The 18,721-nt window shown below is 37.6% G+C and overlaps 1 protein-coding gene across 12 annotated transcripts in view; it reads right to left on the reverse strand.

Moving 5' to 3' along the window:
- RALYL (RALY RNA binding protein like) overlaps positions 1 to 18,721 on the reverse strand; it is a 484,769-nt gene that overhangs the window by 177,613 nt on the left and 288,435 nt on the right. For all 12 annotated transcript variants that reach the window (XM_068158540.1, XM_068158548.1, XM_068158546.1 and 9 more), the window contains one exon: positions 2,691 to 2,969. In XM_068158540.1, the coding sequence (XP_068014641.1) occupies positions 2,691 to 2,946 (256 nt within the window). In that variant the 5' untranslated portion in view covers positions 2,947 to 2,969. The remainder of the gene's footprint in view (positions 1 to 2,690; positions 2,970 to 18,721) is intronic.

The following is an 18,721-nucleotide window of genomic DNA, read 5'->3' on the forward strand; positions in this document are numbered from 1 at the left end:
TCAGGTGTTTACTTCAGATTTCAAGGCTCTCAGGACTGAGAAGAAAGTAATTTATCTTCATGCATTTTCACAGTAATGAGTCTACCTGTTACTTCACTCTATTCAAATAATAAGTTATTCCTCTGGGTCACGATGCCAAGCAACTTTTATCTATTAGTTCCATCTTATTTTGAGACAACTGATATTTGCTGCTAATAAAAATAATTCACAGAAACAGTTTGCCTAGTGAGAAATACACACTTATACGAAGTTTTCTTTCTCAGACAATACTGATGACGACTGTTTTTTACATACAGAAAGAGTAAATAAGGTTAACTGACAGGACAAGAGGAAACAGCATCAACTTCATGCCGGCAGAGGTTTAGGTTAGACATTAGGAAAGGCCTCTACTGAAAGGGTTATCAAAGAACAGGCTGTACAGGGATGTGGTTGAACTGTCATCTCTGGGATGCATTTAAAAGCCATCTAGATGTGGTACTTAAGGACATGGTGTAGTAGTGGTCCTGATAGAGGTAGAAAATGGTTGGGCTTGAAGGACTTTTCCAACTGCAATAATTCTGTGATGGTTTTCATCAAACATACCAGATGACAACTGCATTTCATATACAGAAACAGTAAATGAGGATTGGAACAGGCAAAAGAGTATTTCACCTTGATTATTCTTTATATAACTCCCTCAATCAGGAAATGAGGCATGAAATATGCCACCACAAGACTTTGCAGAATAGAATAGAATAAACCAGGTTGGAAGAGACCTTCAAGATCATCGCGTCCAACCTATCATCCAACACCACCTAATCAACTAACCCATGGCACCAAGCACTCCATCAAATCTCCTCCTGAACACCTCCTGTGATGGCGACTCCACCGCCTGCCCGGGCAGCCCATTCCAATGGGCAATCACTCTCTCTGTGTAAAACTTCCTCCTGACCTCCAGCCTGAACTTCCCCTGGCGCAGCCTGAGACTGTGTCCTCTTGTTCTGGTGCTGGCTGCCTGGGAGAAGAGACCAACCTCTGCCTGTTTACAGCCCCCCTTCAGGTAGTTGTAGAGAGCAATAAGGTCACCCCTGAGTCTCCTCCTCTCCAGGCTAAGCAGCCCCAGCTCCCTCAGTCCCTCAGAACACTGTCTCATTTTAAGATTATCAAAAGATATGAACAATTCAGGTAATTATTGGTGCTGTAATTTCTTTTTTTTACTTCACTTTACCTCCTATATAAAGCACACAAATACTTTGAGTAGAGCAAGTACATCTTCTCTTACAGTGTATTGGGCATATTAGTGATGCCACAAGAAATACTAAAAGAGACGAGCAACAGCGGTCATAGTAATAACAGATCCATTGCCGTAGGAAAACACAGTTTAAAAAAATCTGGTCAGACCAGTGTGCAAGGAGCTTTAAATAATGCACTGACAGCATTACATGGCCTATTGCTCGGAGACCACCGCTCCAGGAAACATCTTCTAATAATGCCATCCCGCAGACTGACTTTTCTGCCTTGCTTTTATCACTCCAGTTCTTTTATTTCACTCATATATAGAACTGTTCCTTAAAAAGTTGCAAAGTAATCCTCCCTAAAATGTAATTGGATTTCTTTAATCTGTTTTTCTTTTGAAGCCAAAATACAGAGGTTGTAAAATTTGAAATTACTCTTGAGCAACTGTGACAAAACAACAAGCCATCTAACAAATGCCTTTTTCTAAACATAAACAGAAAAATAGATTTCCACAGCCTGAGAAATTGAAAATGAATAAGCTATGTCCATTCTTTATGGCTTATTACAACCAAAGCACTAGTTACACTTCACCTTTTCCTGACATAGCCATTACACACATGGCCTTGCATCTGAGCAGTTCAAAGGTCTAGTCAAAGATCTATCTCCTACCAAACATCTTGCTATGCTATCCATCATCACTGTATATATCACAGATGGGGTTAGTACTGTAATCTGAATGATCTTATCAGTGACAGCCTCCATATCTCACTGCAAATACCTTTCTGAAGCAAGACTTGCAGTAAGAAACAACCAGATCTTACACAAGCATTCATGACAAAGCACTAGATAACAGAAATGTGGGGTTGTTTTTTTTTTGCTTGGCTTTTTTTTTCCCCTTTAGTTGGAGTTCAGATAAACAGTGTCCATGGAATAACAACTAAACATTTTAAATAATAAACTTCACTAAATGAATAGCAGTGTTACAGTTTGGGTTGGTACAATTTCAAGGACTACAAACCTCATTTTTTTGCTTGCATATGTAATCTGACAGATCACTGGGTTGGATATTGTTCTAGATTCATTACATCAAGATAATCACATTTATTAGATGATATTATATTGCATTAAACTTATTAACTAGAAGCTAAGAGAAAGTATGTATCTTTGACATAAGCAATCATGTTCACTACAGTGGGAAGAAACAGAAGCATAAAGAAGTCAGAAGTCATGTAAACAAACTGGAAAATGAAAGCATTCTGCTTTTGCTTGGTAAGTGTCAGCAGAGCACAAAACTCAGCGGTTTATGGTTCTAAACATTTGGCAATATCAAGGCAACATCTACAAATTCTGCCAGATCCAGTGTCCTGGGTGTAAGCTTAAATGGAATGATGGCGAAACAATGCACTCCAGGACACAAGCAGCAGATATTTCAAACAAAAAGGAAAGAGCAGACAACAATATGAACAAGCCCTTACCTAGTGGCTGCCCCGCGATGATCCTGGCGTTCTCTCCTGCCACCGCAGCCCTCGCATGCCTTTCGCTCATGTACTGTACGAACGCATAACCTTTGTGCACCGAGCAGCCAACTATTTTCCCATACTTTGCAAAGATCGCTTCAATGTCACTCTTTTTGACAATGGCTGTGTTCAGGTTGCCAATGAAGACTCTGGAGTTGATGGACTTTGGGTCATTCTTATTGGTGACGTTGCTGGTCTGTGTTTTGCCGGTCATGGTTGGATCACTTGTCTTTAACCCTTTAAAAAGACAGCAAAGAGAATAATGTTTCAAAGCATGTAACTGCCCCTGAATTGGGATAATAATTCACTTTGTCATTTAGTGTGACTCTGATCTTCAAAAACTTATACTTTTTAAATATCATTACCAATAAAATCAAAGCAGTGCTTTTAAAAATATTGCTCTTAAGTCACAGTAAAGCTTGCTTTTACATATAAAAAACTATGTACTAATGTATCTCTTAATACAACTCTGTGATAGTGGAGCTTTACAGTAGTCATATGTGGATTTCTGCTTAGGAATCCAGTCCCGAGCATAGGTACCATGTAGAAACTGCAAAGCAAGAGAATGAATTATCATTTTATGTCAAAAAAATGAACATCCAAGGCCATGCAAAGGACAAATTCTAAAAATGAAATCTGCTCTTGTTTGATGTGTGTCAGCAGAGAACATTTCTCATAAGTTAAACATCAGTGTGAGGAGCACAGAGAAGGTAATGTGTAGCTCTTTACTGAAATCAATGTTTCTATCAAAACAGTTTTCCCTATTAATTATGTAGGAAAAAAAGACAGTGGGGAGCATAAGTGACTTATACTCCTCAAATTAAAATGTAGGACAACAAACTTCATTATAGAAACACCGATTTACTTGCTGCTTTCTCTTTCCTCTGAAGTCAACAAATCTAAATGCATCCTGGCGTAGCTCAAATGGAAATCTCAACATTATTCCGAGGAATAATTTGGCAAAAGGAAAAAAACCATACAAAACAACAAAACCATCACTTTGTGTTCATCTAGCTTTACATTTCTGAAGAGTACCTGATTTTCTTAATATGTAAATTCTACCCTCCAGCAGGTCTCTCGAATTACATCAATTTAGTTAGAGACGAAATGAAAGTTGTCCCATGTCACTTCTGGGTTTTCTTCAGCAATGTTAAGCAACAGAAATGCCAAAAGTGTGCATAGCTCTAAATAGAGAAACCAGTTTTATAAGAAGGAGGTCATTCAGGCAGCAGTCAAATATAGGTCACGTCTCACAGCTAAGAATTATGTTACTATTTTTTAACCTGTTCATACTTTTGATCTTATCACAGTAACAGATGAGGCAGGAATAGAATCCAGCTAAATACTACTCACAGTTAATGCTCAGTTCATTTCTAAAGATGAAAAGGAGTAATTTCTATTCTGGACACCAAAAGCTTAACACTAACTAGCAGAAGCTTCCTATTTTAAATCAATAGCTACTATATATTAAGCTACAATGACCAAAAAATACCAAACCAAAAAAAACCCAACCCAACCAATAAAAAAACCCCAACCAACTACACCCAACCAATGAACCAATAAAACCCACACAAATAATTGTTACTCAACTCCACACAGTTCCTGGTGAACAAGACAGCCATAGCTACAGTCATGAGCACTTTGAGGTTCTCTATCACACAGGATCCAAACCCCACTCTTCAGGTAGGAACACAAAACGGAGATGTGTGAGGAGCCCTCTTGGGTCTTAGTTAACAGTCTGGTCTATTAAATCAATGCATGCAGTGGACCCATTAGTCAAAGAGCTTCCACTTGCTTAACAGCTTAATGTCACAGATAACTTCCTATTACAACATAAACCACTGTAGAAAACAAACAAAGAAAAACTCTAGAAAAACAAGATAGCACACACACACACTGATGTGACCTCAGCTGGCACTTCTGGGCACAACTCACACTAATAAGGAAAACAATAAGGGGAGAAAATCCACAGGAAATCATCTGCCAGAAAGTTATTGAATGAAAGTTAAACACAATAAAACTCTTTAATTATTGCCATCACCACTGTTTTCAAAACACCAGAGTACTACACTCTGTATTACCCCTACTGTTTAGCCATTTAACATGGGAACTATACCCATTTTTTAATTGTTATTATTATTTTATTTCATAAAAATCCTTATTTTATTTTGGTCATGTTTTCTATGTACTAATTTAAATAGGCTTTCAATAGGACATTTCACATTTCCCTCTTGCATGAGTTCTTTGCCATGCAAATTTACAATATTTTTGTAACACAAAGAAAAGTAGTTGTCTGCTGGGCTCTCTCATATTCAAATGAGCAGTCAGAAAATGTGCTGCAGAAATTCAAAGAGGGAGAACAATATTAACATGTGAATAATTGGGATTTGATTACTTTGCTGGTCGATGTACAATGCTCTTGTGAATGTTCCATGAAAATCAGAGATACGTAGGATCTTCATTATAATGAAAGAGATCTTACAGTAAGTTTTACACCTCACTTAAAATATGCATCGGTGAGAGCTGAATTATACTTCTCTTCTCTGAGCTATCAGTAAAATCACAAACACAGCAACTCACTCAACCACAGAAATAAATGAAACAATGAGAGAAACAGATCTGAAATGATCTGATGTCCCTGCAGGCTTTTATAAAGTATTTGTTAATTTTCTATTATTGCAGTGACCGTTTCTGGTACTAAGACATCCTCTATATGCCAAACACATCTTCTAAAACATGTCTTACAAATAACATCTAGATGTCAACACATTTCATCAGGTTTATTTATTCAATACAGAATTGTGTCATGCTGTGCAGCTTTAATTATTCTGCCCAGAACCAAATAGTTTAAGTCTTGTTATACAATCATAGTATCATAGTATCATTCAGGGTTGGAAGGGACCACAAGGATCATCTAGTTCCAACCCCCCTGCCATGGGCAGGGACACCCCACACTAGATCAGGCTGGCCACAGCCTCATCCAGCCTGCTCTTAAACACCCCCAGGGACGGGGCCTCGACCACCTCCCTGGACAACCCATTCCAGGGTTTCACCACTCTCATGGTGAAGAACCTCCTCCTCACATCTAGGCTGAATCTCCCCACCTCCAGCTTCATTCCATTCCCCCTAGTCCTATCACTACCTGAACATAGAAAGTTACAAATTGCATCATTCCCATTACATAGAGCCCCGATTCAAAGAGCCAAGTTTGCAAACCTGTTTTGAACATTAAAATTTCTAGCATGTTAAACAGGAATGAAAATACAAATTACTAAATTGAGACTTCTACTGTCCAGCACACACATGGGACAAGCCTAAACAAGTCAATTTGCAGTGCTGAATACGGGAGCAGATTTTAAGCTTCCTTTTCTAATAGAGTTTAAGCATCAGTGTGTGTCTGAGAAAGTCATCTTCGGTCCATAAGATGAACATTTGAAGACATCTCTCCCATTCATAGATGTTCCTCCAACAGCACTGTGCTTAACTGCAGGATGGTGATGACAACAATCCCTTTTACAGTTGCATACAGTTCCAGTGCAGGAAAACCAATAGGACATGAAGCAAAGGGAAAGGGAGAAAGTGGACGAATCCTAGATCCCAGTAACTCCCAGATATTTCTGTGAGGAGTAGGGACAAGAAAGGACCATTCCAGCCTTTTTAGACCACTGCTTCTTATGCTGCTTATGCATTTTACCAATGCAAAATTTGTTCAGAAGAGACAGCCTTTTGGACAAACTGCAAAAGAATTTGAGACATATGAAGACTTGAAATCCTTAGATTAGTGATCATGAGGCTGCTTGACTTTAGTATCTTCCTAGCTGTACAACTATTTCTTATCCTAAAACACTAATTGGAACTCAAGAGAACAGTTAAGTTTCAACTAAATACTGAAAATTAGTCCGTGAAATTCATAGATTCATAGAATGGTTTGGCTTGGAAAGGATCTTAAAGATATCTAGTTCCCACCATGCCATGGGCAAGGGACACCTTCCACCTCATTAGGTTGCTCAAGGACTCATCCAACACAGCCTTGAACTCCCTGGACAACCTGTTCCAGTGTCTCACCATCCTCATGGTAAAGAATTTCTTCCTAGTATCCAGTCTAAACCTCAGTTTACAGCTGAACTTTTGTAAATATCAGGATCCAATCTTTGCTGTAATAGTTGAGCTCTTCTGTGACTTAATGACTTCAGGGTTTAAGAACCAACAAGTATTAAAATGTTTATCAAGGCAGAATTTAAGGCTATGATAAATATTCTCTCCTTTTGAATTACTCTTTAGCAAGTGACAACACGATACTTTTGCAGTGTTGCAGACAAATTTAAGATGTTCAGACATAGGAAGCACGACTGAAATGTCCTGAAGCATAGGTTTATCTTGCAGTGGTACTAATATTTTATGGAGAAAATTCAATATTCATGTAAATTCCTTTAATAAGCAGTCATTCAAACCCATTTTATCTTAGTTAAATCAATCCCTGACAAACCCCAATAAAATTTTACATACTTATTGGAAGTAAGAATATTGGGTATTTCATGTCAGGGTTAGGGATAGAAGGAAAGGAGAACAGAAAGCTTTCAGATGAAATGTAATTTATCTTAGAAAATCCTTTCTCCTTTATATTTTAAATTCATTTTTAATGAATTACTGTATCCAGGCCACACAACTTAAAAACAAGTTATTCATAAGATGGTTGGTTAAATCCACATCAAATTATTCTGAGCTTTTCCAGCACTCATTAAAGTCAAAGAATCCACTTCTCCCCACTCTCCTCCCAAGATACCCTGCTGGTTTGGGTTTGGTTTTTGAAAGGTTTTGTAGTTTAGTGTTAAGTTTTCCTTTCAATTACTTTTATGAAGGGATTGATACATCACATATATAACGCAGACAACAGCCTCTTCAAGCTGGCATTTCTGAAGCTGTATAAATGGCATAATGCATCACCTACTTGCTATGCTTGTAGAAAATGAAGGACTAAAATAAAATGAGTTAGTAGGTTGTACTTCATCTCCTGTTGTCACTCTTCTCAGAGACAAATACTCTCTCTCAAATAAAATGTATCTACTTGTAAAAAATAACAACACCAAAACAGCAAAAAAAAACCACAAAACCCCCACAAACCAAACAAAATAAACCAACCAAACACACAAACATCTTGATATTAATCACTCCATATAGTCAAATATGATAAATAGCTTTAAGGAATACATTATTTTGAGTTAAACATTAGAAAGACTGAAGGGGAGTTGTATGCACTTTCTCAGGAGCAGCATCACCTCCAAGGAGGGAGAATTGTTTCCTTTCTTTCCTGAGGTCTGTGTAGGTGGACAAAAGCTACAGCTTAGTGGCCTTCACAAACTCTGCTGGGATATTACCCAAATGGAATGAAAAAATTAAACCTTGACAGCAGAATGTTATAGAGATTTGCCTTCCCAGTCACATGTTCTTTCTTTTTCAGGATACAGAATTTTTTTTGTTGATCATTCAGGTATGGGTCCCTTTCCCCCATTATACTTTAACTCCTTTATCAATTTTAAAAGCAAATCATAAGACTGTTGGCTACAATAATAATTATGACAGCACATACCAGCATAGCTGTGTAGACAAAAGAGTGAATTCAGGAGGAAAATATTAAAATCTAATCTAATACAAAGATTAGACTGATTTGATATTCAAAGTGAAGAGGAGTTTGAAATAGCTAGGTAATATAAAATCTTTACCCTGTCTAATCCATAAAGAAATGTGTCTTTCTAGGGAATACCAAGAGACACGTTGAAGTCACCTAGCAAATTCCAGAACTGGACCTCTGGTATTAACCCTCGGGTAATGCCTCACCTTTTAAAATGCCTCTAGGAGACAGAGGACAGTCAGGATATTTTGACACTGACAGAAGTAGAGGGTTAACTTTCATACTATTCTTTAGCATGCCTTGGTTGCAATTGATGCATTGGATGTGTCTATCCTGGAAAGTAACGCTGGAAACATTTCATCTCGGGATGCTTCTCTTATGTGCAGTCACGATCAGGCTCCTAGAGACAGAACTGCACCAAGATTTTTATTTATTTAGGAAAAGGCAAACAGAAGATGGTGACTTTTCCCTTCATCTCTGATATTTTGGCCAGATCTATTTGTAGCCAGCTATCTCATCACCACCAAGTCTTCATTTATCATTTATACAGCAAGCTATTTTAATCTTCCCTCATCAGTCATTCCTGCAGGCTTCTTAATAATTTTTAAAGTAACTCTGACTTTCTACAGTTTCTGTGGCCTAAATCTGTTTTCCATCTCCAGTTTTAGGTACAAGGATAGAGAAGGCTGCAGAGCTGCTGTCTCTGTTCTCACTTGGTGATAGTATGGATTGCTGAGAAACAATATTAGCTATATTTGCTGTCATGAGACATTTCAAGCTAATCTCACATTCACTAGGATTTCTTGGTCTCATTTGGCAGAGTTGCTTCCTCTGTGTTTTTGCTTTCTCTTCAGCCTCATATCACTCTGAGGATTAAATGAGCCTTGACAACTAAGACAGTCTCCTACTATCATTTTTATATTACTAACCTTGCCAATAGACTCCACCAGTTCTTCCTGCTCCCAGGGGAGTTTACAGGCCCAAGCACCACATCTTTGGAAATGTAAATCAGTGAATTATTTTAATGCTTTAGAATTTAGCTACCTGAAAGAAGGTTGCAGTGGGGTGGGGGGTAGGTCTCTTCTCCCTAGCATCAGACAATAGAACAAGTGGAAATGGCCTGAAATTGTGCCAGGGAAGGTTTAGAGTGGATTTGAGGAAAAATTTCTTTACTGAAAAAGTATTCAGGGATTGGAAAAGGCTGCCCAGGGAAGTGGCGCAGTCACCATCACTGGAAGCGTTCAGGAAACATGTGGACATGGTACTCTGGAGCATGGTTTAATAGCCAGGGTGCTCTTAGAACTTTTTTCAGTTGGAAAAGAACTCTAAGCTCATCAAGTCCAACTGTCATCCTATGACTGTTATTTAAAACCAGGTCTAATAATCACATACACAGCATGATTAGATGTTTCCAATGCAACACAGCTCTTATTCCAAACCTCCACTAGGCACTAAGCTGTTTCGTGGGGCACATGACATTTAACATAGCTGGAGCAATAGATATCAATTTTTCCAAATGGTTCCTAAGGGAAAATATTATTTTGGCAAATTTGTCCTGCATGTTTTAAAGCAGAGTCTGATCTTCATTGTCTGTGGAATTGTTATAACCAATTTGTAGATAGATTTTTTTTTTTTCCCCAGCCAATTTTACTCTATGAAAGCCTCTGAGAAAACTTTCAGTAATGTTATTTTGACTAGAAATTTGGATTCTCATGTTTCCTTTATTATTTTATAAGAGTTTGAAATTGGATTTGAGGAATGTCACGGTCTAGGCTACTGAATACCAAACAAGAAGTCAAGAGCTTCCAAATTGTAATCCTAGCTCTGGTGCAGACTAGATAAGAGGCCTTATGTAAGTCACTTAATATCTCCACCTTGTCCTCTTTCTCCTGAAACTGGCACTAATACTGGTGATATTTCAGCTCAGTGGGTTGTTGCATGAATGAAATGAAAGAATGCAAAACACCACAAAGATGCTGTGGCACTAGGAAGTTTAATAGGAAATACAAGGTTTAATTGAAAACCTAGGACTCTGCTTTGAGGATTAGTGGTATCTTCATTTTTCCTGTCCACTCCACTTACCAATAAATATTTTCTCCTGTATTTTCTGGTCATGGGTATTTTATTTTTTATAGTTTATCTCCCTTATTAATTGATAAAAACAATTATTTGATCTATCAAAAAGGAGATATTAAAGAGTACTTGACTTTCATAATGAGAGGCAACTTAGAATCACATTTGCCATTGTATTAACTCTACAATGTCCCTCTCAGAAGTCTGTCTTGAGGATTTATGGCAGATGGTCATATTGTACCTCTGACTTACAGAAGAAAACCTAGTATTGAACAACCAAGTAATTCTGATATCTGACATGAGCTTTGCCAGTAACTTCAGCTAAGTGGTGCAGTAAATCTTTGGCATATTGTGCATTTATTCTATCTACCCCATACTTTTACCCACTTAAACATCCTGGCTAGATTTTTGTAGAGGTCACGTGTGAACTTCATCTTTAAAACACAAACACACCTGCAGGCAACACGTGGTATACAGCCACATACCTGCTGAGCTCTGGTTTTGTTCCTTCATGCATACAGTACCTTCTAAATTAGGGACCCAGGACAGTAGGCTATCCTTCACCACAAAACACCAGAAATAATCCAGTCTCTCCATGGAGTCTAAACTACCTTTTCACATACTGAATGCCAGGTGAGTATATCAAAGTTTAAAATTACAAAGGTAGTCAAGAAACAAGAGTTGCTCTTGTGCTAAAAGACATCTGAAATTCCTTTCCTTGATAAATTCTAGAGTTCATTGTGTCCACACTATGGGAATGGAATTTTCCACATCAAACCATGAGCAAGGTCCTTATAAACGAGATCCAGAGACTCTCTTGAGCTTCTGCCATTTTATAAGCATGAATTCAAATCTGTGGAACTCTTCTGCCTCTATCATCTCATCCTGAAGGCATCTGAAGCTTAATTATGCTTCGGTTTCTGACACTGACACTTAAAAGTAGTCTAATGTCCTGCAGAAATCTCTTTAACATTTTCAAGACTGAGTGGCTTGATAAATCACAACATATTTAAATCTGCCCAGATTCATTCATTGACCTGTCTTGCCTGCAGAGACTCAGTAATTTTCCTCTGTCCTGACTATTAAGGACACAAAACCCTGTTGTGGTGCCTTCCCTGGCATTTTAAGAGATAGTTCAACATTTAGGACATTCTCTGGGACAATGGAGAACTTAATTTGATTCTCTGCAGCTTAAAATTGCAATGTGAATTCTTGGTCTCCTGAGCTATGTGCCTTGGCTCTCCTAGCAATCGCTGTAGTGTGGTTGCTTCAAGGTCTTACTCCTACATCTCCTTTTCTGGGCTATTTTCAAAAGCATCTGATATTCACTTTATAGCTAAATCTCTACGGGAACTTTCGTGCCAAAGCTTTACTAGGCACTTATCTTTTAATGTAAAAAATATTTCAATGTCTGTCCATTTGTTTTTCAATTCAGTGATAAGACATGAGAACGAAATGAAACGAAACTTAGCACAGTAACATTCTCATTGTGTCCTGATTTTGAGCAGGCAGGTGCAGAGCTGTGTTTTGGACTGAGTGTGAGAATAATGTTGATATATCACCAATGATTTAGTTGTTGCTGTGCTGTACTTATTCTAAAATAAGTAGTTTCCCATGCTCTGCCAGCAAGAGGTGCATAAGGAGGTGGAAAGTGGCATGGTCAGGGTAGCTGACCTGAATTAGCCAAAGGGATATTGTATAGCACAGAATATCATGCTCAGCATATAAACTGTGGGGAGTGGCCCAGGAAGGTGATCGGTGCTTAGAGACCAGATGGACATTGGCCAGTATGTAGCAAACCATTGCATTGGGCATCACTTGTCTTTTCTTGGGCTTTGTTTCTCTCTTTTTGTTATATTCCTTTCCACTACTATATTGCAATGACATTATTATCATCATCATTACTGAATTGTTCTTATCTCAACCCATGAATCAGACTTCCACCCCTGTCCCAGGTCTGTTTCCCTGGGTAGGACAGGAGTGAACAAGCAGCTGGGTGGTGCCCAGTTGCTGGCTGGGCTTAAAATCACAGCTCTCACACAATGTTCCATACCATATAAAAAAAGTTTAAATTTGCTGGGTGGTTTAAGGAATACATTAAAAACATTCAAATACCTGGTGTACCACTGAGAACCCTTGAAATGATACTTTGATTTTTCTCTTTAAAAGAAAAAAAAAAAAAAAAGACTTAAAAATAATAATCTTATCTTCCCCTTCTGTACCATTTTGTCAAAAACCAAACAAGAGCTGGAGGAGAAACTTGTTTCCACCATTTCTCAAAATTTATAATCTCAGCAGTAACTTTTTGTTGCAGCAGGTAGAGAGCAGTGAGATTTCAATTTAGTTTGGAACATGAAGCTGTTATTTCACTTGAGAAGACATCTGATGCCCAAACACAGTAACAGCTCGTATTCAGATAATTGTTTTGTTTATCTAATGCTCTTTTACAGACTTAAGCAAGTGCAATGAAATAACAATATGCCAAAGGCGTTTTCCTAAAAACATTATCTGCCCATTAATCAATCACACTAGTAGAGACAATTTGAGGCACACCATACAAAACCTGTTGTTAATGTATCTTTTCTAGCACTATGTTATTTGAACGAATGGTAATTTTCCAGGACAGCACCTAATAATTTAATGTCAACAGGTAGTTTGTCCTCTGGGATCTAAATCTATGTACATCTGAGTGCTCTAGAATTTTATGCTGGCTGTGTATTCCTGCTTTTGGTTTACTCTTTGTGAAAAAGTACTTCAGAAAGCAGGCCATGACATTTTATATTCAGATAAGCCTGAAGCAGTGTTCTCTTTTCTTGTACTGTCTTCTTGCATTGTAACTGTCACATTTTCATCATCTTTCTCTTCTATCACCTGTCTCATATATTCTCTGCTTTTTTTTCCATGTCTACCTTACTCTGTCCAAGTCCACTCACACTATTTCCTACTCAAGTCTACTTTTTACCTCCATTCTGCTCAGTTCTTCCTACGGATTTTCCTCCTCCTCAAACTTAGAAGAGCAACACTGATATGAATTTGGTCACACTGCTTTTACTTTCACTCCCTGAGTGCCTATTCAGTGACTAGCTAATGTATTTATATCAGAAGCCTTTTTAATTCTTGTTGTATATTCTATATTGTACGTTAAAGAATAGGGTCTTGTAAGCACGGGAACCCATAGCATGTGAAATGAACTTAATCTGCCATTCCCTATCAGGAGCTGTGTTAGTACTGTGAGCGAAACTGTGCCCCTGCCAAAGTCAGTGGCAAAAAAAGCAGGATTTTAACTTCAGTTAAAGTGAATTTTTGGCCGAGTGTGCTTCAGAAGGAGCAGCACTAGACTTTTGAGCTGCATTTTTAAAAAGACTATAATAGAATTACCCTAGTAACACTGAGTACATAGTAGAGTACTTCTCCTCTTCCCTGCCACACTGTAAACATATAAGGGACAGGACAAACCAACAAAAAAAGGAACAAAAAGAAAATATTTCCACAAATTTTTCAAAATGTGAAGTAGATTATTAATTTTAAGCCAAAAAAATATAAGCCTGAGAAGGAAATTTTCAGAAACCTCAACAGAAATAATTAAAATCCAGAATGTTCGACATAAATATACTTCAGATTACCTCTTATGTATTGCAGAAGATTCAGCAAAGCTGAGTGTTAATAAACCTCCCTATGAATCTTACAATTAAATAATATTCATTATACTCAATCTCTGACATTAGGCTGAAGAATTGTAAAGTATCTGATAAGAGTGCAGTAAAAACTGGTGGGAGCAAATAATTTACAATGAGTAATTTATCCCTCACATTTTCTACCACGTAAAGACTTTTCTATAGCTCTTGCTGTCACAATGTCTAACCTCTGGTCTAATGGATGATATTATTAGAAGGATACATTATTAACTAACTCTGATTTAAACCACAGCCTAGCGTACATTGATTTAATTGGGACAGTAAAGGATATAAATTAAAAGGAGAGGGGTTTTGTTGTTGTCTGTGTTGTACCACCAAGTTAATCTGAACAGATGAATTAAGATTTGTTATTCATCAGCATGCACTAAGTTGTCTTTTTTTCATTAGTTAAATGAACAGATCCATTATAAACAGCTCTGACAACACTTGAATTTCAATATGAAATATTCTAAGTAGTCCTTATCTAGTTTACCTAGATTTAACTTGATTTAGTACATACAATGCTATTGTTTGCTTGCAACTGACTTTTGGTGGGTTTCTTCCAACAAGTTTGATTTGGAAGCTCTCAAATAAATCATAGTATCATAGTATCATTCAGGGTTGGAAGGGACCACAAGGATCATCTAGTTCCAACCCCCCTGCCATGGGCAGGGACACCCCACACTAGATCAGGCTGGCCAGAGCCTCATCCAGCCTGCTCTTAAACACCTCCAGGGACGAGGCCTCGACCACCTCCCTGGACAACCCATTCCAGGGCTTCACCACTCTCATGGTGAAGAACTTCCACCTCACGTCCAGCCTGAATCTCCCCACCTCTAGCTTCATTCCAAAAACATTCATGTACAAAAACATTGACACCAATGAAACTTGGCTACTCAGATGAATAGAAAAATGCCACAGAAGTAGGCAAAGTTAATTATAAGTGTGTATGAAGTCTATTTTTTCCACTTGGCTTAAGTGATCATCTTTGGCAGCTTAAATTGATTATCTTCATTCCATATTATCTTATCATTCCAACTAATTACAACACATGTGATGTTGTATGGTCTTGTCAACAAATATTACTTATTTGACAGAATTAATTATTTTGAAACTAAAACACACTCAGCAGGGACCACACTGGTCTTTTAATATGCTAGTCTCAGTTCCCCAACCACACTGCAGACAACATACAGTCATTGATTTCCATTAGTATTGTTCATTTTTTTTCCTAATGGGATTATGCATTTTTATATTCCTTTGGGGAGGTGGGGGAGGAATTTCACTAAAGAGCATCTTAATCCTTTTAAAAAATGCATAGCTGCTTTATCTACAACTACTTTAAGGGGGGTTGTAGACAGGCAGAGGTTGGTCTCTTCTCCCAGGCAACCAGTACCCGAACAAGAGGACACAGTCTCAGGCTGTGCCAGGGGAGGTTTAGGCTGGAGTTTAGGAGGAAGTTTTACACAGAGAGAGTGATTGCCCATTGGAATGGGTTGCCTGAGGAGGTGGTTGGGTCACCATCACTGGAGGTGCTCAGGAGGAGACTTGATAGGGTGCTTGGTTGCATGGTTTAGTTCATAAGGTGGTGTTGGATGATAGGTTGGACGCGATGATCTTGAAGGTCTCTTCCAACCTGGTCTGGTCTATTCTATTCTATTCGCAATATGATGCCAATTCCTATGTATTTCATTTATGCAAGTCAAGAGGTAGAAGGAAGGACCAGCCTAGGAATCCTTACACATGACATCAGTCCCTTTGAAGGAAAACCTCAGAGGAATTATTTAGAGTTCTAGGATTAAGTTGATGTTGCTCAGCTATACCGTCATCAAACCGTGCCACATAAAAATAGTCTTTTAATATTTTTAATCCATCCTTGCCATTTTTTCTCTGATTACACACTGATTACAGATGTTCTGATAAGTTATTTGACTCCTAATTATGGGGAAAACTTACCAGGTGATGGGAAGTAAGAAACCAGAATGCCAGATCAATAGGTACAAGAAACATTTTGAAGAGAAACTGGAATGAACCTACTTCTGAAAGCTAAATCTTTCAAGTTAGCTCACCTTCAATTGATGTAAGAATTTGCTTTTAGTTATCTGTATATTTACAGAAGAGGGGGGGAAAGATAGAGAAGGTATTAATTTAATGCTTTTTACTGCTCAGTTTAAATGTTTTTCATTGAAGGAAGAGCTAGGGCACTTAAGAAGAAAAGGTGCTTGTGGAAGTAGCTACTAGTTGCTTATTTCTCTCACTTAATCAATATGTGACTTTGACTTCTATCGTTAGTATTTACATAAAGGAAAGCAAAGTGCTACCAGCCTCTATAAAAGTATCTTCACAACAAAAGTGTTTTTCATCATTAAGAGAAGGATCTAGACAACATTTTGCCACACAGTATTTCTCAAAAATAATTTCCTTAGATGCTTCCAGTAGTTTTTATTGAGCTATTTCTTTCTCTGTCTGTCAAGTCCTCTAAAGAGTACAATAAAAAAGAAACACATTTTAAGACAGTGGAAAATCACAGCCATAGCTGGGGTTTATATACTGGTAATCTAAAAATAACAACTTGCTATTTGATGCATTTTCCTGCCTTCTCAATGTTTGGAAAATGTTCTGAATAAGCTGCCCATTTTGAAATGCTGAACTTCTTTTAGAAACTGGAGTCTTTACTACTAGTCCAAGATGAATTAGGAGTTCTGTCTCTGCACATACCTTCAGAGCAAGTTATGCACTAATTCTTGCTTTCCTTATTGAAGAGACCTGTGAAATGTTGTAACTAGTACCAAAGGTGAGATGGAGGCTCTAGGACCTAAGGCAGTAAAGATGTCTGACAGACAAAAACCTTGTCCTCCTTTTGTTTATTGCTGTCTGATCTATAAATCCTCAGACGTGTAACTTATGTTTGGGCTGCCTGACATGAGTACGAAGGGATACATTAATCTGTATGAAAGTATGAGTAATGCAAGCAGAGAAGTTACAAGAGCTAAGGAGAGACTTGAAATAACCTTGTCTAGAAGAACAATTGCTTTGCAAAGCATAAACATTTAGAAGTGTTTGTGCACAGTTCAGCTCTGGATACCAAGACAAACTCTCCAAGAAGTTCCATAGAAAAATAAGAAAAGATCTAATGTAACACTGATAATCTGTTCATATGTTGCATGTATAAAATTATCCTCCACCTCCAGATCTTGTCTTGGAGAGCAAACCACAACAAAAAGTCCTGAGAAGTCCTATTCTTTACAGGAGGCAGAACTTGGCAGATTGCTCCAAGTGGAGAAAATAGTATCCTCTCATTCTAAGACTAGCCTGCCAAATTGCAGTTTAATTTTAAACTGTAGAAATTATGTCTTCCATTGTGTTCTTGCTTTAGGAAAAAGGGTGGCCTGAAATATTCAGAAGTATTCTGACCTCCTTGATGCAAATCCATAAAACACTGAAGGATTTGAAAGAGCAAAATATTGCATTAACAACCATGGTGTTTATTTCTCAGATAAAGAAGATTTAGAGGGCAGCTATTTTCCATTTGTGTTTTCCCAGAAAGGTTTAGGAAATATGGTAGGAAGGAGAAACTGAAAATAATAATGAGGATCAAAGAAACGACCCTTGACAAATTAGCAGGTGATAGCTACAACACAGAATGGGCATGGAAGTGTAATCATCTTTTTTATCTGTACATGCACAGTTCTGTGTTTGTAAAATATACCACAGTAATTCCTTCTATTTTACTTGCAGGGCTTTTTTATTCTTTTTCCTTTTCCTTTCTGCTTTCCTTTTCCTTTCTCTTTTCCTTTCCAAATTCTTTACAGTATAGGACAATTAGAATGGAATTATTAGACTTCTCATTAAAAACAACAGAAAAAAAGTATTTCTAAGCAAATTTCCATCAATATTTAATGAAATGAGGTTGACAAAGTGTCTTGTCATCATCTCTTACATGCACAAAAAGACACTTATACTGTTTTACCCTGAGACTCCTTCAGAGCATTACAAATCACCTCTCTGCAAGTGAAAGGCATAACACTTTCCCAGTTAAAGGAACTCACACAAAAGTAGTTTTTTTAAATGCTGAGGTACTTACTGATTCTAACTGCATTATTTTATACAGGAAACATACACAAAAATGTGTTTCAGCACCAAGTCAGGCACGTGTTTGCAATCTAGCTCTTGTGCTTTCCAATTTAGAAACTTAACATGAAATAATCGGCAAATAGAAGCATTGCCACCCACCAAGAGCAAAACATAGTTCTGTTGGTCATTAAAATGGTCTAGACAGACTGAAAAAAGAAAGAATATGATTAAAACAGATGAGATGATGTTATTACATCTGTGTTTGAGAGAACTGAATAAATGTGCCAAGAATTTATAAAGTCACAGCATTCCCTAATGTTACTGAGAATAAAGCTCTAGGCATCATCTATTTGTCTAGGTGTCTGTCTCAGACAAAGACTTCCTTCATATCCCTTGATAAGCCAGGCTGATGCATCTAGCAGTGTATGCAATGCATCACTGGAGTTATTATGAGGAATTTGAACTCCACTTAATCAAAGTTTATGAAACATTTTATAGAATACAAAGAGAGTCTTTCTAAAGTGTATTTTTATTGCAAT

The sequence above is a fragment of the Melanerpes formicivorus genome, unplaced genomic scaffold (genome assembly GCF_026170545.1).
Source record: "Melanerpes formicivorus ecotype bairdi unplaced genomic scaffold, bMelFor1.0.p_v2 SCAF_40, whole genome shotgun sequence".
NCBI lineage: Eukaryota > Metazoa > Chordata > Aves > Piciformes > Picidae > Melanerpes > Melanerpes formicivorus.